The 25,366-nt window shown below is 36.7% G+C and overlaps 2 protein-coding genes across 3 annotated transcripts; one reads left to right on the forward strand and one right to left on the reverse strand.

The window, feature by feature from the left end:
• Nucleotides 1-331: 331 nt before the first annotated feature.
• Nucleotides 332-16,514, forward strand: LOC121258232 (truncated transcription factor CAULIFLOWER A-like). Its single transcript, XM_041159662.1, has 8 exons — nt 332-704; nt 13,423-13,501; nt 13,868-13,932; nt 14,813-14,912; nt 15,014-15,055; nt 15,328-15,369; nt 15,512-15,627; nt 16,188-16,514. The coding sequence occupies exons 1-8, from the start codon at nt 520-522 to the stop codon at nt 16,294-16,296; spliced, it is 738 nt and encodes a 245-aa protein (XP_041015596.1). The 5' UTR covers nt 332-519; the 3' UTR covers nt 16,297-16,514.
• Nucleotides 16,515-21,821: 5,307 nt separating this feature from the next.
• LOC121258049 (E3 ubiquitin-protein ligase At3g02290-like) lies at nt 21,822-25,087 on the reverse strand. Of its 2 annotated transcripts, XM_041159389.1 has the most exons (6): nt 24,921-25,087; nt 24,040-24,189; nt 22,777-22,975; nt 22,603-22,707; nt 22,282-22,391; nt 21,822-22,083 (listed from the first exon to the last, which is right to left on the reverse strand). In XM_041159389.1, the coding sequence occupies exons 2-6, from the start codon at nt 24,151-24,153 to the stop codon at nt 22,057-22,059; spliced, it is 555 nt and encodes a 184-aa protein (XP_041015323.1). In that variant the 5' UTR covers nt 24,154-24,189; nt 24,921-25,087; the 3' UTR covers nt 21,822-22,056. The 2 variants fall into 2 exon arrangements, with proteins under 2 accessions (XP_041015323.1, XP_041015321.1); XM_041159387.1 differs by having other exon boundaries at nt 22,603-22,975.
• Between the last annotated feature and the right edge of the window lie 279 nt (nt 25,088-25,366).

Below are 25,366 nucleotides of genomic sequence, written 5' to 3' on the forward strand. Positions count from 1 at the left end.
ACATCAAGTAGGCGGTAGGCATGCGGGCGCCGTTAACGCAAAGAAGTTGACAGGAGCAGTAGTACGCGTGTCAGTGTTGTGGTCCCTCTTTCTTCCTATACAAACCCCTGGCTCTGACTGTCTGGCACCGTAAAAAATAAAGACCTTCTATTTTTATAAAAAAATAAAGAAGATATTGATCCCTAGCTAACAGCAGCCACTAGGGCTACCAGGTACAGCCAACCAATCCCAACTCGACAACATATCCTTAAAACTACCCTGGTTTTTCCAAAACCATTTAGTTTTCTCCCTTAAACCGCTTTCTGCATTGTTCTCAAACCACTCCTCATTCTATATATATGCAACTTGTTTTCTTAACATTTTCACATTTGGCAAGAAGAAAGACCGCCCCCCCAACCATCCCAAATTAACTGTTTGTTTGTGTTCAGTTGCAGGTGGTTTTTGTTTTCCTTCTTTTTTGGGATTTTCTTGGATCCTGTTTTTTTTTTTTTCCTCTTATTTTCTTGAGAAACTGAGATCATGGGAAGGGGTAGGGTTCAGCTTAAACGTATAGAGAACAAAATCAACCGTCAGGTTACTTTTTCCAAAAGGAGAGGTGGGCTGCTCAAGAAGGCGCATGAGATCTCTGTGCTGTGTGATGCTGAGGTCGGTTTGATTGTCTTCTCAAACAAGGGAAAGCTTTTTGAGTACTCCACAGATTCTTGGTATTCTTCTACTTCCGATTCTTCTTGATCTTCCTCCAGCTCCTTCTCTTTCAGTCATAAATGCAATAATTTTATTAGAGACAGAATCGCTTAATTGCTTGATTTAATATAATAGTGCACACACACATGATATTATATATAGTTCCGAAGCTCTAGGAGAGATTTCTGAAGCCTTATTCCAACTAAAGCTAGCTAGCCCTGGGTAGGTCATATATATCTGACTGAAAGAGACCTTGAACTTCGGGAGATGAGACTACTCTTTCCTGGTTTAACAAACGCCAAACTAAAGAGTAAATTATATCTATTACACAAAGTACATATACAATTTGCTGAAGTACTTTTAAGTATGGATTTCACTTGAGAAAACAATGCTATGTGCTAAAGATACCATGTCAAACCACTTAGAGAAGCTACCGTACTTGAAAGGTCTTAGAGTTATGATCCAAGTTTTCAAATGTCTCTGGGAGAAATGGGTTGAACTAGCGAGGGACACTTCAGGGCTGGTGCAGTACTGCAGGCCCATTCACAGAATCTTCTGATCAGCAGGAAGACAAGGATTTGTCAAAAAAATATGCAGACCTTAGAAGAGCTGGATAACAATTAGCAATTTGTGTTGGCTAAGGAAATGACATATATACGAACAGATGAAGGCAACCCTAATTCCCATAAAGGATATCAAAGCCCCGGGATCGGATGGGTTTAGTTTCGATTTCTCGAATGGGCATGGCGGCGCCTGTGGTTGATGCATATGCTAGCTAGCTATTCATGCAGTGAATGGTGAACCAGTCTTTTTTCAAGGATTTTCGACCTAATTCCTGCTGCAACACAATCTTTCAATGTATTGCGAAGGTGTTGGCTAACATCTGAGGGCGCTGATGCCGGATCTAGTTAGTTCACAACAAACGATTTTTATTTGGGGGTGGGAGATTAATTATAAGATTCTCTTGGCCAAGGATTGTGTTTGCAATTCATTCATATTGGTTTTCCAAATAATTGGTACTTTCCCCAAGTGTGAGAAGCTGGTGCGCGCGCCATTGTGGGTGTCTGTTTGTCTGCTGAAGAAAGAAAGGGGCTTGAGAGTGCTTCAGTTGGTTTCTTGGAATCAAGCATCAATGCTTAAGCACATTGGGCATACACTGTTTGATGACCGGCAGTCAATGTGGTCCAGTTGACACCCGCGGACTGAATTAAGATTATCCTGACAACTAGAAAATCAACAAAATTATGCGACTGAGATAAAAAAAAAAAAAAAAAAAAAAAAAAAGAGAGAGAGACATAAAATAGAGAGAAAATTCTGGCTGAAAGATGGTATATTGATAAAAATCCGAATTAGTTCATGAAGCCTACATGCCGATGATCAACCGGCTCGATTCCGGTTGTTCAACAATTTAAGTGTCCGTTTTTGACCTTTAATTACTGATCTAGAGTCCAATTTTAATTTACATCTTAGGAGTTATAGGATCTAACAACTGTTTGGCCGCTGCGAAAAGGGAAGAAAATGAAAGAACATAAATTCTAACTGGAAATGAAATTACAGCTCAACAATGCCAAAGAACATATATACTCAAGATTTGATAGAAAAATTACCCAAATATTCAATGCAAGTTAGGTAACTTACCGAAAGTGTGAGAAGGTTTGAGAGAGAGAGAGAGAGAGAGAGAGAGATGGAACGTGAGGGAGTGAGGGTCGGCGATGAGAGTCATCGATTAATAGCTGAATGGTGGATGGAGGGAGAACCGAGAGAGGTCTAAGAGATGAGAGAGAAATGATGGAGAGGAGAAATGAGGAAGAAGGGGGAGGGGCGAGGACCTAACCCAAAACGACGTCGTTTAGTGTATTAAACGAAATAACATTGTTTTAATTATTATTATTTTTTTTCTAACAAACCGTTATAAAACAACCTCATTTAATTTAAGTAAAACGACGTCATTTTAAATAAGGATAAAATAATATATATTATATCGGTCGGTTCACCAGTTTAAACATGGTTCAAATCGGAACCGAACTGATTTTGATCGGTTTTAATCGATTTGGACTGCCAGTTGACACCGAACAAAAAAAAAAAGGACTGTCGACTGATCGATTCTCCATCAGTTCCAAAATCCAACATCCAATTCTAGTCAGTCCCAATGGTCTTTGTTCACCTCTACCATTGGATTCAACTTACCAGGTCAAACTTACTAATGTATGTGAGATTTATGCTGTAAGTAACTCACTAAATCTAACTATTAATTATGTTGTAATTAAACTTACTCGTCATTAATTTGCTATACATTGCTTGAGATGTTAAGTTAAGCCTGGAAGAACGATTTTTAAGGATGCGTGTTCTTTCTAATAAGGGAACCTTGACATATTTTTAGAAATATAATAATTGTGACTTATAAAAAATATAATATTTGTGGTTTGTGAGAGAAAACCATTGTGAAAATATACAGATCATCATTCTGTTGATCTTTCGATCACTTTGTTTTTGGGTTGTTGCCAGTGAGTTCGTTGGCTTGCTACTAGAGCTTAGGCTTTCTAGGCGTCACCACTCCCTATCGTAATCCCCTTCATGCCCAATGTCTACAGTTAGGGAACAGGTAGGTTGAACTTATCAAATTGGATTCAATGACCTCTTTACGAGGGTTCTTATTATATAGAACAATATCACTAATTACAAGGTTGAAAATCAGCCATTACAACAATCAAATCTAACTAAATAAGGAAGCTATAAAAGTCCTAATTTACAGAATCAAGGCTATGATAAAGCTATTTACAGCTACAAAATATTGTCTAAATAAGGAATACAAAATATTGTCTAAATAAGGAACGTATGACTAAAATTTTTACAATGATAACTACATTCCCGTTGACATCCCCCCTCAATTGATGTTGGTTGGTCAAGAAGCATCAATTTACCTACAAGAAATTGATGATGTTGTCGTGTCATAGCCTTGGTAAACACATCAGCTATCTGGAAGTCAGTGAAAATATGAGGAGGAGAAATAATACGAGCTTCCAAGACTTCCCGAATGGAATGACAGTCCACCTTAATGTGTTTTGTACACTTATGAAAAACAGGATTAGCAACAATTTGAATGACACTAGTATTATCAACATGGAGAGGAGTAGGATCCGACTGAGCACAACCAAGCTCAGGTAGGAGCTCATAAAGCCAGAGAATCTCCAAACAAGCAGTCGACATCGCACGGTATTCAGATTCAGTAGAAGATTTAGAGACATGATCCTGTTTCTTTCTTTTCGAAGAGATTAAAGAGTAACCAAAAAACATGCACCATCTCGTGACAGATTGTCGTGTATCAGGACATTCGGCCCAATCAGCATCAATATAAGCAACAAGGAGAAGAGGAGTCCTAGTGGGGAAGAACAAACCACGGCTAGGGGACCCTCGAAGATATCTAATAATGTAATGAATAATAGCTAAATGTAGATGACGTGGAGCTTGCATGAACTGACTAACCTGCTGGACAGCAAAAGAAATATAACGTCAAGTAATAGTCAAATAGTTCAGGCTACCCACTAACTGTCGAAACACGGTCGGGTCGGAAAGGAGATCTCCCTCCTCACGATGATACTTCGTGTTTACTTCTAGTGGAGTATCCACTGAAGAAGTATCCTGAAGGTCTGTCAATGTAATAAAATCCTGAGTGTATTTATGTTGATTAAGAAAAATGTCGGAGGAATTAGTATGGACTTTCAACCCCAAGAAGTACGTAAGAGGACTGAGATCTTTCATATGAAATGAGGCCTGAAGATGCTGTTGCAGTCTAGTAATCAAAGCAAAATTTGGCCCTGTAATAAAAATATCATTAACATAAACTAGAAGAAGAACAATACCAGTGGATGACTTGCAGAAAAACAAAGAGAAGTCATATTGACTTTGCTTAAAGGAAAGTTGAAGCAAGGTGGGTTTGAGTATATCAAACCATGCTCAGAGAGCATGTTTCAGCCCATATAATGAGCGTTTCAACTTACAGACATTGAATGAAGAAGAAGATGACAATCCAGGTGGAATGATTATGTAGATATATTCTTTGAGATCAACGTGAAGAAAGACATTTTTTACATCCATTTGATGAAGGGGCCAACCTTGTGAGGCAGCAATAGGCAGAACGGTTTGCACTGTAGTCATCTTGGCAATCGGAGCAAAAGTCTCCTCATAGCCCACCCCATAGTCTTGTATGTTGCCAAGTGCAACCAACCATGCCTTATACCGATGCAGAGTCCCATCAAAACTTAACTTAATCGAGTAAACCCACTTGCAACAGATAGCCTTAACAGTAGAAGGACAAGGAACTACATTCCATGTGTGATTGTCCTAAAGAGCCCGAAGTTCTTCAGCCATCACCTCACGCCAACATTCATGTTTAACTGCCTTGGAATAACATGAAGGAATGAGAATGGAAGACAAAGTAGCGTGGAGAGAGGTATGTGAAAAACCATACCGATCAGGGCGACGAGATACTTTGGTTGATCGTCAAGGAACTATGTGGAAGTCCGGATCACTCGTAAAGAGGCAATTTGAGTAGGGTCAGATGGTGGATCAGGCTCAAGAAGGGGCAAAGTTGGTCATCGTCACTTATACACAAGTTCAGGTTTGAATCAGTCAGGTTTGATGAGGCAAAACATGCATCTTAGGTAAAGACTCAATATGAGTAGAAAAGAATGACTGATTTTAAAAAAAACAACGTAACGGGAAATATGAAATCTGTTAGAGCATGGATCATATCAAACATAGCCTTGCGTGAAATACTATAACCCATAAAGGCGCACCTAACAGATTGAGCAGATAATTTATGGCGTTCATGGGATGTCAAATGAACAAAACAAACAAAACCAAAAATATGCATGTCAAGATAACGAGGATGCTGATGATAAAGATGAAAGTAAGGAGTGTCAAAATTCAAGACATTGGAAGGCAATCTATTAATTAAATAAACCGCCGTCGATAAGGCTTCGACCCAGAATTTAGGCAGAACAGAGGATTGAACCAATAACGTATGAACAACATCCAACACAAGTCTATTTTTTCATTCAACAACACCATTTTACTAAGGTGTATAAAGACAACAACGCTGAGAAAAAATACCTTTTTGTTGGAGAAACTCATGAAACTCACGAGACATATATTCACCACCTGAATCAGACCTTAAAGTTTTGATCTTTGATGAAAATTGAGTCTCAACATAGGTGATGAATTGTTGAAAGGGAGAGGAAACTTCAGAATTAGAACATAGAAAATAAATCCAGGTATACTTGGTATAATTATCACTGAAAGTAACAAAGTATTTATAATTCGCATGTGAAATAACATGAGAGATTCCCCACACATCACTATGAATCACATCAAAACACCGTTCAACATGACTACCATGAGAGGGAAATGAAAGGGACTTACTTTTACCTAATTTGCATGTGGAGCAATCAAAGGAAAGATGAGATGAAAATTGATCTTTATTGCCTAACAAGCTAGAGTTTATTAAATGAGATAAAACAATAGAGTTAGGATAACCCAACCGTTTGTGCCATACTTCACTCTTATTGTTTACAATGTTACAAGCTAAAGAAATAACAGTAAGAATGGAAGAATGCAGAGGAAACAATCGTCCAACTTTAGGCCCTTTCGCGAGTATCTTCCTCGTCACCATACGATCCTGGCCCTTTATTAGAAATCCAGCCTCCCCAAGTACTTCCAAATTTGGCATCAACCACGGTCCTATATAAAGCCTCGCTTTCTTAATGGTACCATCATAACCATTTCTCAAGTAAGGTCTTATTGAAAATACTCAGCTTTCTAATCCCCAAGCTTTCACAAGATAGGGGAGTGCAAATCTTGTCCCATTTAATCAAGTGGAATTTTTTCTCGTCTCCTAATCCACCCCACAAGATCCTATTTAATCTAGTGGATTCCTATTGGAACATGTCTCTATGGAATAGGCACTATTGTTTGAATCATGACACAATACTTGTTATTTTATCAAATGTTAATGATATGATCCTTTCTCTCCATTACTTTTCATTATCGCCACGGAAGTTCTAAACAAGATGATTTCGGGCCGCGTGGAAGGTGGTTTTCTCTATGATTTCTCGGAGGGGAATGGTGATTATAGCTCTATTCATAACTCTCTCTCTCTCTCTTTTTTTTTTTTTTTTTGCCAATGATCCTCTCATCTTCTGTGAAGCAAATCTTGGGCAGACTCAATCTTTAAGGGTTATTCTCTAGTTTGGGAATTAATCTTTCAAAGTTTGAATTAGTGCTGATGGTGGTTTTCCCCAATGTGGTGCCTGTCTCATAGGATATATATAAGGTATCTTCTCTACCGATGAAGTATTTTAACTTACTGTTGGGTGCTTCCTTCAAATCAAAAGGGATTTGGAATGCCATGATTGAAAATGTGGATTGCATATTGGCTTTGGAAGAGGTTATATTTGTCTAAAAGGGGTAGACTTACTCTGATTAAATTACTCTTTCTAACCTTCCAACCTATTTTCTGTCCCTGTTCCTGCTCCCCATTAAGGTTGCCAACCATATTGAAAAACTACAACTTGTAGAGTGGGGTGGGGGAAGAGTTTAAATTTCATTTGGTGAATTGGTTGATTGTTTGCACACCAATATCTAGGGGTGGAGTGAGAATTTGTAATATGATGAATTTCAACCAAACTCTTTTGGGTAAATGATTGTGATGGTTCCAACAAGAATTGAGAGCCTTATGGAAAACGATTATAGATTTAAAGTTTGGGGCTGCTTGGAGAGGATGGTGCTTGAATGAGGTATGCAGTTGATATAGGCTGGTTTGTGGAAAAATATTAGCAAATGTCGAGAGATCTTCCTAAGACATGTACATATTCTAGTGGGTGATGGTTCTCGTGTCAAATTTGGGACGACAAATGGTATGGTGAACAAAGCCTTAAAGACACATTGCCTACCATTTTTTAGTTTGTATGAGCGAAGGATGCAGTTGTCTACGTACCCTCAATGGCATGTAGATTTCATTAGGGTAGCATAAGATTGGGAGTTGGAGGTTATCACCAGTTCTTTGCTTATATGCATTTCATAAAAGTGATTGAGGTTGTGTTTGGGAACACAATTGTTCTCAACCATTTTCATACTACTTCACTACTATTCATAAACAGTTCACTACTGTTTATAAACTATTCACTAATATTCATAAACTATTTCACTGCTATTCACAGATGATCTAAGATACTCTTAACATCCAAACAGAGCCTGAGGGTACCATATGAAAGATAAATTGAAGCCATTCCAAGAAATGTAGATTAAAAGTCAGATTGTTCTAGCAAGTTCTAACTAGCTAGGGTATGACCACTTTTCCATGAATGAATTTGACGAAAGTTCCTCTAAAAGTAGTTTTGTTTTGTTTGGATAGTTAGCCTCCTTCGACAAACAGATAATTTGAGAAAACGTCGGATAATGATGTTGGACTGGTGTTGCATATGTAAGAAGAATGATGAATCAGTAGATCACTTACTTTTATATTGTGAGGTGGTGAAGAGCATGTGGGATGATTTTTTTCTTTTTCAGGAATTAGATTACCATGGGTCATGTCTAATAGGCTGGTAGAATTTCTAGCAAGCTAGAGAAGCCTCTAAGCTAATCCATAAGTGGCAACAATCTAGAGAATGGCTCCTATATAAATGTTTTGGTGCATTTGGCGAGAGACAAATGATAGAACTTCAAGGGTTGTGAGAGGACAATAGATGAACTTAAAGTTCTCTTTTTTAAAACTTTGTTCTTATGGGCTAGGGTCATTGATTTTAATGGATTAAATGTCCATGATTTTCTACTTTCGGTTGCAAACCCTAATTAGGTACTTCTCATGTATACTTCATGTATACTTGACTATGCCTTCTCTTCTTATAAATAAAATTTCTTGATTACTTATAAAGAAAAATATGACATTAACAAGTTGAGTGCACCTTCCTTAATAATTTTATTATCTCCCTTCATACCGAATTGATCATACGATGAATCTTGGCCCACTACATTATTTTTAAGGACCCAAGTGACTCTAGTTTTTGATGGTTTAATTTTGTCTCGATCCAAGTATGTTTTAGATATTCCACAATGTTTTGGACGTGTTTCGTACGTACCACAGGGTCTCTTCAGACAACTGGGAGGTGGACAACTAACCTGCACGAATGTAAATTAAAAGGAAGGCTCGGGGGTGATCAGGAGACCCTACAATGCCTAAGTCAGTTTTCTTGATCGAAATTCCTATAGAAGATTATTACTTGAGTTAGTATGTACCTGGTGGTCTGGTTTTATACTAGGTATAGGGGAATATCTCGCACCCATCGCCAGGGTGCAGTCCCATCATCCTCATGCTCTGACCACCTAGAGCATTTAATGCGATGTAGTGTATGGGTATCTGACAAGCACGTCGACGACCTCTCAGCCTGTGTCGGCGGCGCCTGCCTTTTCCACTCTCTAGGTGCAGGTGATGCTTACTTGTCCCGCACATCCTCAAGCTGTAACCCATGAGTATCTGGGGCGTGCTTGAGACACCCATTGTGATGTTACGTATCAGAGGAAGGTTACTTAATTGGCGAGAACCTCTGACAGTTTCGCTAGCAACCTCTCGGCCTACATGGGTGGCGCCCTCCTTTGTCAACTCTTTGTCGGAGCTTCATCATTTTCCTCGATCCCCGTTTTTATCATTTCGAGGGTCTCTTGGCCAAAACGGCTTGATCCTTGGGTTGTGAGATGTGCTTCTTCTTTCTCATGGGATTCTGGGACAAGTAGGTCATTGGGCTAAGAGACAGACTTCTTATTTCCTGTTGGGCTCAACTTGCTGGGCTGAGGGGGTTTTTATCCCTTCCACACAACGTGGTCCAATGATAAAATGAAAGCCAATTTCCATGTCAATGTCCCAGAAAACAAAGGAGACAAAAATTGATATCCAATTTTCTTACCTAACTATTATTGCAGTTTTGTCAGTGCCATCCAATATCTCATGCACTCGCCCTTATCTTTACTTCAACGTGAACTTTGTATCACAATTAACGCAACAATCAATTGAGAGCCATTATAAAATTGCCAAGCACATTCTTTGATATGCCTTTGCTGATGTTGATTGGGTTGGTTCGCTTGTCTTGTGATGCTCCACCATAGGCTACTACACCTTTTTGGAAAGCAATTCCACCTTTTTAGTGTGCTAAAATGAAAAACATTCTCTCTCACCTCAGCACACAATTAGCTTAATATAGGGTCATGGCTCATGCCATTGCTAAGTTAACCGAACCATACTCCTTACTCTAAGACCTTTGGCATTTGCCTTCACTCATCATGTATCTTTTTTTGCAACAATTTCAATGCATTTTACACAACTGTTATGTACAAAGCACATTGAAATTGGCCACAACTAAGCTTGGGAACAAATTGCTCATGTTGTACTTCAACCCCACATGCCTCATCCTCTCCTTAATTAGCTAACATCTTCACAAAATCTCGCTCCTTCATTGACTTTGATGCTCTTTGGGCCATACTTAGGCTCACTATTTGGATAAGTTTGTAGGGCATATAAAAATAAAAAAAGAAAAATCACGAGTAGATGCCTAGTAACCCAAAACAGAACAACTATCTTCAAATTGAAAAGGGAAATCTATCTGTACACAAGTTGTTACCTCCAAGCTAGTAAAGGGAGTTCTACACCACAGGATTGGAAGTCATGATCAAGCCTGTTGCATCCTAGATCATGGCATGTATTTTATTTCATTCTTATTGCCTTAGATAACTACTCAAATCTCACACTTCTAGTTGGGAGTAGGTCTAATACCATATGTATTGATCCAAAAAAGTTTAAGTCACATTTGAGACTATATTGTAAAATGACTAATTAATATTACAATTAAAGCCATTTGGAATCATTTCTCTCAAACAATCTAGGATCCCAAATTCACCATCCCTATAGTTATCCTAGAGTACTACAAAACAAAAACACCATGATTGCTTGTGGTCGTTGTGCAAGATTCTTAAGGTTTTTAGTCAGGGGTTGAAATAAACACACCATTAATTGAGAATGACTCTTCCACTTCTTTGGACTGATAACTACCACCCTACAAACCTACTTATTGACAGATTTGGTAGGGAGGTTGTTGTTGCATCAAGGTATGATATCCTAGTGAAAGTAGATACGATTTTTGTTGGTTCAGGGTTGAATTGGGCCACCAAGGAAAATATTGAGTTGTGGATGGCTATCCAAAATTTATTAATTATAGGCTGGTTTTAAGCCAAATATTACTATGAGAGTCAAAGCTCAATGAATGAGTAATCTAAGCATTGCTTTCACCTTCAGTAGTACTTATGATCAGACCCTTAGATCAAAAGGGAAGAGGATCCCGTGGCATAAGCTAGTGTAGTTTGGTGGGATGATGTGATACCCCATAATAAGGATAATGATAGGTGGTGTATGAGATCCCACATTTCTTGGGAATGAGAAGTTCTTACTCTTTATAAAGTTTCAATGAGGTTCCAATTGTATCATTGACTAGTCTTTTTGGAGTATAGGTCATGTGGTTTGAGTCTTCCATTAGGGCATTATAAATGGTATCGGAGCCCATCCCAACTAGAAATATGGGACTTGAGCCATGCCACCTACGAAAGATAGGCCCAACGAGGACATCGGAAATTTAAAGAGGGAGATTGTGATACGCCATATAATAAGGATAAATGTAGGTGGTGTATGAGATCTCATATTTCTTGAGAATGGGAAGTTTTTGCTCTTTATAAGGTTCCAATGAGGCTCCAATTATATCATTAACTAGTCTTTTTGGAGTATAGGTCATATGATTTGGGCCTTCCATTGGAACATTAAAAATGATCTTTGGACGCTTGCATGCATGAATCAGTCATCTCATGGAGAAAATGAGGAGAGCTAGTGTCGCAATCACCTTTTTTTTCAATGTACCTTTGTTGAAAGAATATGATCTTTTTTAAATTGGCTCGCTGATGACAATAGTGAGTTGTGGATGGCTATCCAAAAATTGTATCAGTTGATTAATGTTAAGCCAAATATCACTTGGATGGATTAAGTTAAATGGTTGATCGAGTGATCCAAGCGGCGCTTTCACCATCAGTGGTGCCGATAAGACCATTAGGCATTAGATCAAAAGGGCAGGGGTTCCCAAGGCATAAGCTAGTGTGGTTTGGTGGGATAATCATCAGACATGCATGTAGTAATCTCGTCGAGCAATTGAGGAGAGTTACAATCACAATCACCTCTTTTTCATGTACCTTTGCTAACTGAAAGAATATGCATGGTTGATGTTGATGTGACAAATAATTAAAACATTCCCCGCTTGCAATGGCCAGCTGCCTTGGGGGAGCTAGTTACATGGATGGCAGAAATCTTAGTTTTCAGAGCCAGCTAAATTAATTACTAGGGGGATGTTTCTGGTGCTATCTACCATATTTGGAGGGAAAAAGGAGTTCCCGCTTGTTCAATGCATGGGAGGAGAAAACAAGTTAGTTCATGTCCTTGCGGGTACTATATATATTTGATAGCACCCCAGATCATATATATAAAGTCCACAACTTGAGGGCCGGGAAATTTGTGCTTCAGAGACCAACGAGGAATTGGCGGATGGCTATGTTCTATGTTACTATCCATTGCATGTTAGGGAAGTTACGCTGCTAGCTGCAGATAATGTGTATTTTTACCTGTATATTTGCAATATATAGCTGGTTTCTTTGTTGCTTAATTAGCTTGCTACTTCTTATTCGTGTACGTTGCTTCGCGTTTGCTAGAGTCTCTAGTTTTTGTGCTATTTGCAGCTATACAGCTCGATCCATGTTCTTGCTGGAAATGTTATGAACTTATAAATAATATTCTTTGGAAATGGTTATGGCCTTCTAGCTAGCTGTTCTTGTTACTAGAATTTCCGGCCGCCGTTTCTTTGTTGCATGCAGGTACTTCATGCTATATTTATTTCATACTGCTTGTTGGAGTTGCGGTGATCACCAAGTAAATAAATTAATGTCTATATATTCATGATTCAGCCAAAAAAAAAAAAATCTATATTCCGAATCAATAATATTATTATATATCATGTTACTATAGTATATAGTACTGGTGGGGTACAGTTGCTACATACTTTCTGTTGGGGCCATTTTCTTGTTGACAGCCACAACTACTTTTGTCCCCGGCCAATTTCTTTGCTTAACATGATCCACCAAATGATTTCTTCCACTGTTCTAATTAACATCATAATAAGAACGCGGTAGCTAGTGGCTAGCTTTTGACTCCTAACAGTAGCAACACTCTGTACTCGATCGTAAGGAGATCAACAAATTAAGTAGCATTAACATATATATATATATATATATATATATCTCCTAGATGCATGTATATGTTTTGCTGACATTCGCCGCAGCTACGTTACAAGAAAACTGATATTTATGATTGGTTATTTACGACGAGAATGAATCGATCTACAAAACTTTAGCTCGATTTTTCTCAATAGATATATTAGTTTAGCAATTTATGAAGATTCTAAACGTGATAACTTATAAGAAACTTTTGACCTAAGGTACGTCGTCGTGCGTTTCAGACGTAGAATGAGTACTGTTCTCTCTTGATTATGCATTTTAAAGCTTCCCATGCATATCATCATCATGAGTTACCAACTGGTATTTTAGTTCATGTGCATTAATGACGATAGATAATATTAATTAATTTTTTTCTTAATGCAACAGCATGGAAAAGATACTTGAACGCTATGAGAGCTATTCTTATGCAGAGGGGAAGCTAGTCACTACTGATTCTGAATTTCAGGTAATAATTTGTCAATATCTAAGTTCATTGGTCAAAAACGTAACATGCATGCATGGTATATTAATGTCGTGTATATATATATATATATATATACAGTACATATTTGTATTGTGCATTTGGGCTTTGCCTATCCTTTATTAATACTATTAATTGTTTATTACTTATAAAAATATAAAAAAATATATATACATATATAATTATTTGTAATGAGTTATTTGTCATCAAAATGATTATTTGTGATGAAAATATATTTATTTTAGTAATTAAGAAATGATTATTTTCATTGATATATAAGCAATTTTCTCATAGAAGAAAATTGATTGTTAAGTCTTAATTGATCATGTGCGCGCAATGAACTGCATGCAGGGGAATTGGAACTTGGAGTTTTCTAGACTTAAGGCTAAGGTCGAGCTTTTGCAAAGAAACCAGGGGTATGTACGTACTAGCTAGCTTAATTAATTGATTACACTCGTGCCAGTCATGTGCCATGTTTTCTTAATTAAATTTATTTAGGGAATCGGATCAATTACATGCAGTATCCTGCATTTATTTACTTGTACACTAATTTAAACCATCAGTTTTAATTATATTATATTACTTTATCCAACTATAAAAAAATTATGATAATTTTGCCATTTGACCTATTTTTTGTATAGTCAATCTAATTAATATCAATGGTGAACTTTAATACAACTTTTTATAATTTATATATATATATATATATATATATATATATATATATGAAGTTTGATAGTTTGAGCTACCCATTATAAAAACTGGTTCATGTAGGCCTTTACAAGGTGCATGAATAACTAAACTTATTTAATATTGAAAATTACCGATCCATATTCTAACTAAATTAGCATACTGGCCATATATACCTTAAGGTATTATATATACAATAATAAATAATAGAACTTTTGAAAGAGTACCAATAATGTCAGTACTTTAAATATTAATAATGATCTCCAAAGTTTTTGTTGAACAACTTGATCTTATCAGGTCAGACGATGGTACTAATTCAAAAATAAAAAATATAATCCCCGGCCCCAATTCATAGATGATATATATGTATATATATATATATATATATATATATATAAATTCTTCTTCATTACTCACCATCTCACACTGTATGAAAAACATTATCTCCATATCTTATGAAAAACATCTTCACACCTTATGAAAAAATTATAGATGTGGAGTGTGAAAGTGAATATATAGTGATTGATGCATAGTAAATCTCATATGTGTGTGTTGTGAGTGCGCGCGCGCGCTTTTGTTGTTAATTATGTAAACCTCTTTGATCAGACACTATTTGGGAGATGATCTGGGATCATTAAGTCACAAGGAGCTACAAAATTTAGAGCAACAGCTTGATGCTTCTCTTAAACGCATTCGAGCAAGAAAAGTACGTTAGCTAATTATATATTATATATTATTAATATTTCTCTATAATTAATTCGGTGATGCATATAATTAATATGGAACTGAAATATTTCTCTCTTGCAGACCCAACTCATGCATGAGAGAATCTCGGATCTTCAGAGAAAGGCAAGGCCTTTCGGCACATTAATCATCTTGGTTTTTGCAAATCACCGAGGATATATATATATATATATATATATATATATGATTCCCATTTCTGCATACTATTTTATTTGAAGGGGTCGATCGACTTTGGCACATCTTGATTATTATAAATTCCCCCAAGAGCTTTTGCATTTCTATATATGTTCGCAACAAGTAGTCGACTGCTCTGTCAGTGTGTAAATCGGTCCGAAATTCATATCTCATTGTGCTAATTGGCTGCAATATGCATGCAGGAGAAGGCAATAAAGGAGCAGAATACCGTCCTAGCAAAGAAGGTGACGTACCCCGTCTATATATTTTTGCATGCATGCACGCAAATTTAGTATATATAGCTGCTTCAGCAAGCTGGGGGCTTTAGCCAAATTTATTGAAAAGAATAAATAATCTCTCTCTCTCTCTCTCTCTCTCTCTCAATAGCTCAAAGAAAAGGAGGAAATTGTGGCGCCACAGGCACAGTGGGAGCAGCAAAACCATGGCCCTAATGGATCATCATCGTTCCTACTACCACAGCAACCTCCCTGTTCAAACATAGGGTAATTAAGCTTTTCTCTCTGACAGAGTAATATATTGTCTATTACACCATACAGTACTGTATATTTGTAACTAAATGTGAAAGTTGGCCGGCCGGCCGACGTGCCAATGACATCAAATAATAACAATGCCTTCCTCTTCCCTACGCTAGCTTCTCCTGTGCATCCCAAAAATTAGGGTCCTTCTACATAGACCGAATGGTTGCACCGAAGGAATGCATTCCTTTAAAAAAAAAAAAAAAGCAAACAACAGGAATGCACATCCTTAGCTTTTTCCTAAAAATTATATTACTTTCAACATTCTATAGAGGACATAGTCAAATATGATCACTTCCAGTACTACTACTGATCAATGGAGTAATATGATATCAATGTTATATGCAACTGGACCTAACCCTATTATATATTTTAAGTGTGAATATGATCAGTTCGAGAGTATGGGATGCATCCCAAATCCCATGGTTCATGTTTTTTTACTGTCTGGAACTAGAAAGTCGACTACATATATAAAATTGTTTTGAGGCAGTGTAGTTAAGATGCTATTTGGGATGTCTGCTATGCAGTGGCAGTACTGACTGGGAACAAGAGCCAGAGATGCGGAGGAATCATGAGCTCGACCTCACTCTTGAACCAATTTATAATTCATGTCACCTTGGATGCTTTGCCCTGTGAATTGATCAGGGAAGGAAGTATTAAAGACACTGCTACTTCTAGCTGGGTATATATATTTATATGTTTGGTTTGTTTTTGAATGTGGGGAAGTAATTAAATTCTGAATCCTCTAATTATACCTAGCTGCCTAATATATTGTCGACCTTGTTTTGAGACAAGAAACATATATTTAATATGAGCTAGCTAGCTCATGAATGAAATCATTGCTCTGTTGTTGAGATGAATTATATATAGAATATCTCCTTTTGTATTTTCATAGAACATGCACTCATTATTTCTATTCTTTTATTTCGCAAGTGGATTTTGTTTTAAAATGCTAACTGGATGGTATTTGTGTACCCACCTATGAAGCTGAAACTTTAGATCTTATGTGAAAAGGTGTCAAGGTGACTGGCTTCACTATTTGTCTGTACTTGATCAGTTATATCAGAGTGAAAACTACTGAAACTTTTAATAGACAAAGTCTCCTACTTGAAACTTTTGCATGTTCATCTTTCTCCTAATTTTCATCCTCGGATAAAACTTACATCAATTTCATGATTTTAATCCTAGCACAGAATTTATATCAATTTTCATTTCCAAAGATGGTCATGATGTCGAATATACAAACTAATGTACTAACATGTGTTAGGGTGAACACCAAAATTCACAGCGAAATATTTTTCTACCATTTCGATGTGTAAATTAAATTAATAATGTAGTAAATATAAACTCACAAGCAAGACATAAGAAGTTTTTACATGGAAAACCCTTCAATGCGAAGGGAAAAACCACGAGACCTAGTCCAGTTAAACTTTTACTTTCAACGATAATGAGGTTACAGATTGTACGTGTCTTCTATAGAACAATATCTAAAGGCTACCAATACATCAAAAATATCTATATATTCTTGGTTCAACACAAAATTATCACTATACAGATAGAAAAATCACAAGAGTGACAAGAAAGACTTCACCAATTGAGTATTTTTAGTGGACATACGAAGATGAATCTCAGCGATCGGCACTATTCAAAATGAAGTTGTTGATATCATGAACAACATACTGAAATCTCATCAAAATCGAACCATGGATGATCTCTCAAATGTCACACGGAAATGTGAGAAAAAAAAGAAAAACTTCGTACACGCCCGAACGACTTTCTCTCCTGTATATTCCTTTTCTCACTTTTTCTTTTCTATGTAGGTACGTCCCCCTTTTAGCCGCCATCTCATTTTTACTTATATATGTGTATGACAAGCAAAATTACAAGTATGCTAATGTCATAATTTCCCTCACATGGAGGGATCCACCACAACAAATCTCCCCCTCATGACTATGTGAGAGGTTCCACTAAACCTGATTTTGCTCTACATACTTTGAGCTTTTGCATAGGCAGTGGTTTTGTCATCATATCTTATTCATTTTCATCAGTATGGATTTTTTCAATCTGTAACAACTTCATCTCAAATGCATTACAAATCCAGTGATACCTCACAGCAATATGCTTGGATCTTGCATGAAAGGTTGAGTTCTTGTTGAGATAGATAACACTCTGATTGTCACAGTAGAGAATATACTTCTCTTGTTTTTGACCCAATTCTTCTAAGAATTTCTTCATCCATGACAACTCTTTGCTAGCTTTAGTTAAGACAATATACTTAGCCTCTGTGGTAGCTAGAGCAACACATTTCTGCAGTTTGGATTGCCATGACGTAGCTCCCCCTGAATAAGTAATCATGTACCCAGAAGTGGACTTTCTGGAATCAATATCTCCATCCATATCTGCATCTGTAAACCCACTAAGCATAGTATTACCATTTCCAAAGTACAAATATACCTTGAAAGTACCTCTGAGATACCTGAGAATTCATTTCACAACTGCCCAATGTTCTTTGCCAGGATTAGAGAGAAATCGACTGACAACTCCAACAACATGAGCAATATCGGGCCTTATGCACATCATGGCATACATTAAGCTGCCCACAGCTGATGTGTAAGGCACATTCTGTATTTCTTCTTTATCTTTTTCACTTGTAGGACTCTACTTTGAACTTAAGCTTCAAATGACCTGTAAGTGGAGAACACACTGGTTTTGCCTTACCCATGTTGAACCTGTTTAATACCTTCTCAATATAACTCTCTTGAGATAGCCACAACTTGCCATTATTTCTGTCACGAGAGATCTTTATACCAAGAATTTGTCTTGCAGAGCCTAAGTCTTTCATAGCAAAAGACTTACTCAATTCTCTTTTCAATTTATTAATTTTTCCAGAATCACGACCAACAATCAACATATCATTCACATATAGTAAGAGAATAATAAAATCATATTCAGAAAACTTTTTAACAAATACACATTAATCAGAAGTAGTTTTATCATACTCGTGCTTACTCATAAAAGAGTCAAACTTCTTGTACCATTGTCGAGGTGTCTGCTTGAATCCATATAAACTATTTTCCAGCCGACACACAAGATGATCTTTACCCTTTGCTGTGAACCCCTCTGGTTGCTCCATATATACTTCTTTCTCTAAATCACCATAGAGGAAGGCAATCTTCACATAAACCTATTCAATTTCTAAGTTCATACTGGCAGCCAAGCCCAAAACAACTCTAATAGAAGACATTTTTACTACGGGTAAAAAATTTTCTTCAAAATCAATGCCTTTCTTCTGACTAAATCCCTCCACAACCAAATGTGCCTCGTACGTACCTTGGTAGTGATTTGTTTGGCTCAGTCTTCAATATGAAAATCCATTTATTCTTCAATGCTCTTTTTCTCTTTGGTAGTTCTACCAGTTTTTAGGTATAGTTTTCATGCAAGGATTTCATCTCTTCTTGCATAGCTCTCAACCACTTATCTTTCTGATCATGCTGCATAGCCTCTTGATAACATTCTGGCTCTCGCCCATCAGAAAGTAAAACATACTCAGCAGCAAGAAATCTGGTAGAAGGCTTATGCTCTCTGGTAGATCTTATTAATTGATTATCTCATGTGGTTCTGAAGGAGATCCCTCTACTTGTTGATCTGATCTCATATCCTCAATTTCAAGTTCACCTCTTTCAACAGTATCAACCTGTTCTTCTAATGCATCTCCTCCATGCTCATCATGCATCACAGAAAAAGGAAAAATTGAATCCATATCAACAAGTTCTTCATTTAGAGATTCATGCTTTTTCTAATTCACATCTTCAATGGTTTGATCTTCAAAGAAAATAATATATCTGCTTCTCTGAATTTTCTTCTTAACTAGATCCCACGATCTGTAACCAAATTTCTCATGTGCAAAACCCAGGAAGATGCACTGCTTGGATTTGCTATGAAGTTTAGACCTCTTATCTTTAGGAATATGAATAAAAGCTCTATAGCCGAACACCGTTAAATGCTCAAGAGAATATCTTTTCCTGTCCAAACTTTTTCAGGAATGTCACCATCCAAAAGAACTGAAGGAGAAAGGTTGATCAAGTCAACTGTTGTCCTCATTGCCTCACCCCAAAAAGAATTAGGCAATTTTGCATGAGAGATCACACATTTGATTCTTTCACAAATTGTTCTGTTCATTCTCTCTACTACACTATTTTACTGTGGTGTCTTAAGAATCGTTTTCTCAAGTCTTATGTCGTGACTTCTGTAATATTCTTCAAATGGTCCTCTGTACTCATGTCCATTATCTGCCCGAACACATTTCAAATGTCTTCCGGTTTCTTTTTTAACTTTCACATGTAGTGTCTTGAACACATCTAGCACCTAATCTTTAGTTTTCAATGGAAAAGCCCACACTTTTCTAGAATAATCATCAATAAAAGTGACATAATACAATGCACCACCAAGACTTTTAGCATTCATAGTGCAAACATTAGTATGAAACAAATCAAGAATGTCACTCCTAGAAGGAGAAAATTTCTTAAACGAAATTCTTCGTTGCTTTCCCATAAGACAAGAAGTACATGGCATTAGTTGCGTACATTTGATATTGGATAGGACTTGCTTCTTTGCAAGAATCTAAAGTCCATTCTCATTAATGTGGCCAAGCCTCTTATGCCATAATTCAGTAGAGATTTCATTCTCAGCAGCAATAATATCATCCTTGATGAATCTTGCATCTGTCTTGTAGAGAGTGTTGACCTTCCTTCCTCTTACTTGAATAACAGAGTCTTTACTAAGTTTCAACTTTCCATCTCTAAGATGATTATGGTAGCCTTCATCATCCAATTTTCCAATTGAGATCAAATTAAAACGCATATCAGGAGCATGCTTGACATCTTTGAGAAGTAATTTGCACCCAAGGTTAGTTTCCAATTGCACATTTCAATGCCCACAATCTGACACTTCGCTTCATTTCCCATACTAACCCAACCAAAATACCACTGGTATAGGAATAAAAGAAATCTTTACGTGAGGTAATATGAAAAGAAGTTGTTGTATCAATTACCCAAATAGATTCTTGACAAGCAATATTAACATGAGCATCATCACAAACAATGAACACATCATTATCAGATACAACAGCTGCATTTTCTTTTTCTTCTTTCAGCTCTTCATTTTTTTCTTTCAGCTATTCCTTTTTAAACTCCCTGCACTCTTTCTTCATATGTCCAAGCTTACCACAATGAAAGCATTTTATTCATATTCTTGAAGTGGATCTTCCTCTTACCTTGTCACCACTATTATCACCACGAGGTAATCTACTTTTACTCCTCCCTCGTTTTTCTGTATCAAGTGCCTCTGAATGAGAAGGAATGTCTTGCTCTTTTCTTCTTGCCTCTTCATTGAGCATGCTATCTTTCACCATATTCTTAGTCATTACACCACTGGGTGAATAATTACTGAGAGACAACCAAAGTTTCCCAACTGTCTGGCAAAAAACTCAACAAAAGTAAAGCCTGAACTTCATCATCCAAGACAAGTTTCATGGTAGACAACTCATTCAATAATTCTTGAAAATTATTGAGGTGCTCTGCAACACTTTGTCCATCCCTATATTTTAAATTCACAAGCCTTCTTATAATAAAAGTTTTGTTTTGTGCAGTCTTTAGTTCATAAAGACTTTCTAATTTCATTCAGAGACTGTAAACATCTACTTCTTTGGCTACATAATGAAAGATACTTTGGTCAACCCATTGCCTGATATGACCAACAGCTTTCCTGTTTAATTTCTTCCACTCATCATCAATTTTCTTTTCTGATTTAACTCCGGCCAAATCAATAGCCTCAAATAACTCTTTGCAACATAGAACATATCCTCCATCCTTGTCTTCCAAATTGAGTAATTGGAAGAAGTGAGTTTGATCATACTACTAGATGAATCCTCCATATTTAATTCACACCGATAATTAACAAAATAATCAACCAAAGCTCTAGTACCACTTTGTTAGGGTGAACACCAAAATAAATTCTATATATAATAATACATCAGAATTCAGGAATGCCAAAAGGACATTTGAAAAAGAGAAAAATCAAATATGCTGGTATCATTAATCTATAATCCATTCAACCAGAACTACCTATAAAAAAAAAAAAAAAAAAAAAAAAAAAAAAAAAAAAAAAAAAATTCCATTCAACCAAAACTAATAAATTGATATAACGTGACATAGAGAGGAAGGTCTTTCAGCATGCATGTATTAAAAGAATCTGGATTTTAGTCTCTTTCGCGTACATTTGTTGAACTATGAGAACTTATTAGGATCATGTTTCCGCTCGACCTCTTCTGCTTCTGCAATTCATGTATCTTCATCATCTTCAATTTTCTACTCTTTACATGCAATGAGAAAGTTGAGATTAATTTGTTTCATCGAGTATCAACACCTGGAAAACCAGTTCATATTTCAGAGTTCAGTGCAATGTAACATTTGCACTTCAATGAAAAATTGGGGAACAATCGAAAACGTTAGAATGAAAGCAAACCCTGCTTAGTTTTCTGGTTCTTAGCAACACGAGTGACGAATCTGATTTATGAAACTAAATATCTTACTAAGAAGTATGAAGAGGAAATTGCTTAATTACCTGGCAACATACGGGACAGGTCTCACTTCTCTCCATCCATTCATATATACAACTAAGGTGGTAGTGATGAGAACATTGGGTTAAAATCTTAGGATTCTCAGGTATGTATTCTGTCAACAGAAGAGCATGGTAAGAGTCACGGAGAAAATGAGAGTAGCAAAACTTTTTCTTTGACATACAACAATTTCTATCTTCTAGCTAGATGACACAGATTATATCCTGCTCAGAAGTTGGACAAAGAAATCAGGATAAACTGACCACTTGTTCTCACATAATCACCTTGCCAGATTAAGGTACTGGATCCAAAAAAAAAGAGGTTACCTTCAAGACATATAGGGCATATATCTTCATGATCTTCTGGTAATGCACGGTCATCATAAAGGTCTCCAGCTTTCGTATTTTCCAATGAGAACTTCAGTGAGGAATCTGTTGAAAGCTCTTCTCCAGTGTGAGTACTAGAACTGAGCTCTGAATGAATGCTCGAATCACCTTTACCTTTGTTTAGTCCTTTGACCAGCTCATCCTGTTGCAAATTGGAGGATCTAAAATCGATATTCGATACCAAAGTTCCAGGATGAGATAAAATAGTCGCAGGTTCTGTATATGCAGGTGCCCCATTTGGAGTTGAGGAAGCTGCCTCCTGGGGGGACGAATGCAGGGCATGCATTTGACCACCTCTGAAAAATGCTGCAAACTGTACATAATTACATTAGAAAAGCTGGATACAGATCATGGGGAATTTCCAAGCATTCAATGAACTACCATCATTCAATTATCAAGGTCAAGATCGAATTAAACAAAATGATCTACGAAAATTAATTAACTTCACATCTATAGAGAAAATGTGGCAAGATACTTCCATGCTTCTGATTATCTAAGGACTGGCTCATAATGAAATCATGTCACAATAAGCTTCACCACAGCAGGCATACAATCCAGATACCATGACCTAGGACTAGCATTTCTCTGAAGCAGAAATGATAAAATCACTGTTCATGTCTCTTGTTTGTGTGCAGGGATCCGTGTCTGTAGCAATGCTCTTCTCTGAAGTCTTATATGGGAAGTAGTTCAATTGGGAGGGGTGGTTTGACAGTCAAGATTACACCATGTCACCTATTTTTTTCATCTTAACGTACTGTACGTTAGACTTGCGGACGAATGACGCTATTTTGACCAAAAGTGGTAGTTGGAGTGCAATATGTCTAAGCATCGATAGTTCGGATGCAAAGCGTTAAACACCTTCTAATTAAGGGTGGAAAGTATAGTTTTCTTTTTACTTCTTCGTAATGGAATGTTATTAGAAAGCAACAAAAGGTTTAAACTTTAGAATGATACAAACATGGCCAGTAGTTCAAATACTTATGACGATTATATGGGAAATAATTTGTACAGTCTAGCTAGGGTGTGTAAGCTCACACTCTCTTTGAAAAACGTGGGCAAACATGAGAGCCACGTGAAAAAACTTACTTTTAACGGTGGATTCTACTTTTTTCAAATGAATTACGCGAAATTTAAACACCTTATAAATGTATCTAGCATTCCTCTAACTATATCACTGGTTGCATTTACTAGCTGTGACAATGTTCTGCTATTTCACAGGTGTTGTGATTCATTGAGATGCATGGAACAAGCATTCCTAGTAACTGAAGGCTTCACGAAAAATATAAGTACTATTGAGATCTACATGAATCCTTTTGCTAATAGCTATTCCGCAGGAAACAAAAGGTCAATGTAGAAGGACTCCCATGGACATGATACCTTGCTGAATGAGTTACGAGTGAAGCACAGAGGACAAGTGCAGTTTCCCTGACTGGATACATTAGCAGTTTCTCCTGGATCCTTGTCATGAAAGCAACAAAAAAAAGATTCCATCTTAAGGCTTCAATTTCTACAGATCAGATTGGACTTCTGCAAGACATATTAACGTCTCATTAGCAAAATTGAAATAAGTTTCTCAATACCAGTGTAAAGAACATATTCAAAGAACATATAAGAAGTCAACAGTAAACAGCCAAGATGACCGTCCAACGACAACAATTATTCGAGTCTGCATTTAGTTTGCTGAAAATTTCCCGGAATTTTTTAATCCTCAAGTGAATATTACCTTGCAACGGTATATAAAATTAATTATATTAGTAGGAAGAATGATTTTTTCGATTCTTCCAGATAGAATTCTTGTCTTGGCATTTGTTTTCCTGGAAAATGTTTTCTTTTCAAAACCGGCTGACTAAAAAAAATTCCAGAACCCAATCAGCTTCAAACTGGGACAGAACAGGGGGAAAAACCAAGAAAGGACAGACAAATCATTTAGAACCAACTATACAGCATATTTTTTCGTGAGGGTCGATGCTCAATTGAATGAACGGATTCTTCCTGGAATATGAATCTTTGAGATTCCAGTAAAAACTAGCATATACGATCAATACAATCAATCATAAGGAGATTCTCGTGAAGATGGTCCAACATAATTACTTCACTAAGTCCCATGAACTAGTAACTTCTACAAATCGAAAGCAACAACAAACCAACGAAGAAAAAAAAAAAGCTAGAAACCTTGACAACACAAAGCGAACGTCGGAAACTTGGGTAGGAGAAAAAAGATATAAAAAAAAGAACGCTAATTAAACTGGGAAACATACATGTCTCCGGTGTGAGAGCAGATAGCAGAAGCCTTCGAAAAAATTATTCTGAAGCAGAAATGAATCGAAGAACGACTTAAAGATATAGTGATAAAGATGAAGATGAAGACGGAGGATGGGAAATTGGGAATAGAAGAATAATACATGAGTTCAACTCGGAGTCGGAGTCTCAGATGGTTCGCGTAGGTTCCTTCGCCAATAAAAAAGCTGAAATAAGATTTTGTGGGGCCTACTGCGCCCTCGCGGGCCCACTTTGCGCCGATCGTGTCAACTTCTTTGTGCGTGTCCTTATTTTATACAATACTTCATACTACGCCTTTATTATTATTTTTATTTTTTTAGATTTTTATTATTATTATTTTCTTTCACTAGTTAAGAAAGTGACTGTAAGTGAAATTATATATTTTTAAAATTTTTCTTAATAAATAAAGATGTTATAAAAAATA

This window comes from Juglans microcarpa x Juglans regia, chromosome 3S, assembly GCF_004785595.1.
Source record: "Juglans microcarpa x Juglans regia isolate MS1-56 chromosome 3S, Jm3101_v1.0, whole genome shotgun sequence".
In the NCBI taxonomy this organism is placed as follows: domain Eukaryota; kingdom Viridiplantae; phylum Streptophyta; class Magnoliopsida; order Fagales; family Juglandaceae; genus Juglans; species Juglans microcarpa x Juglans regia.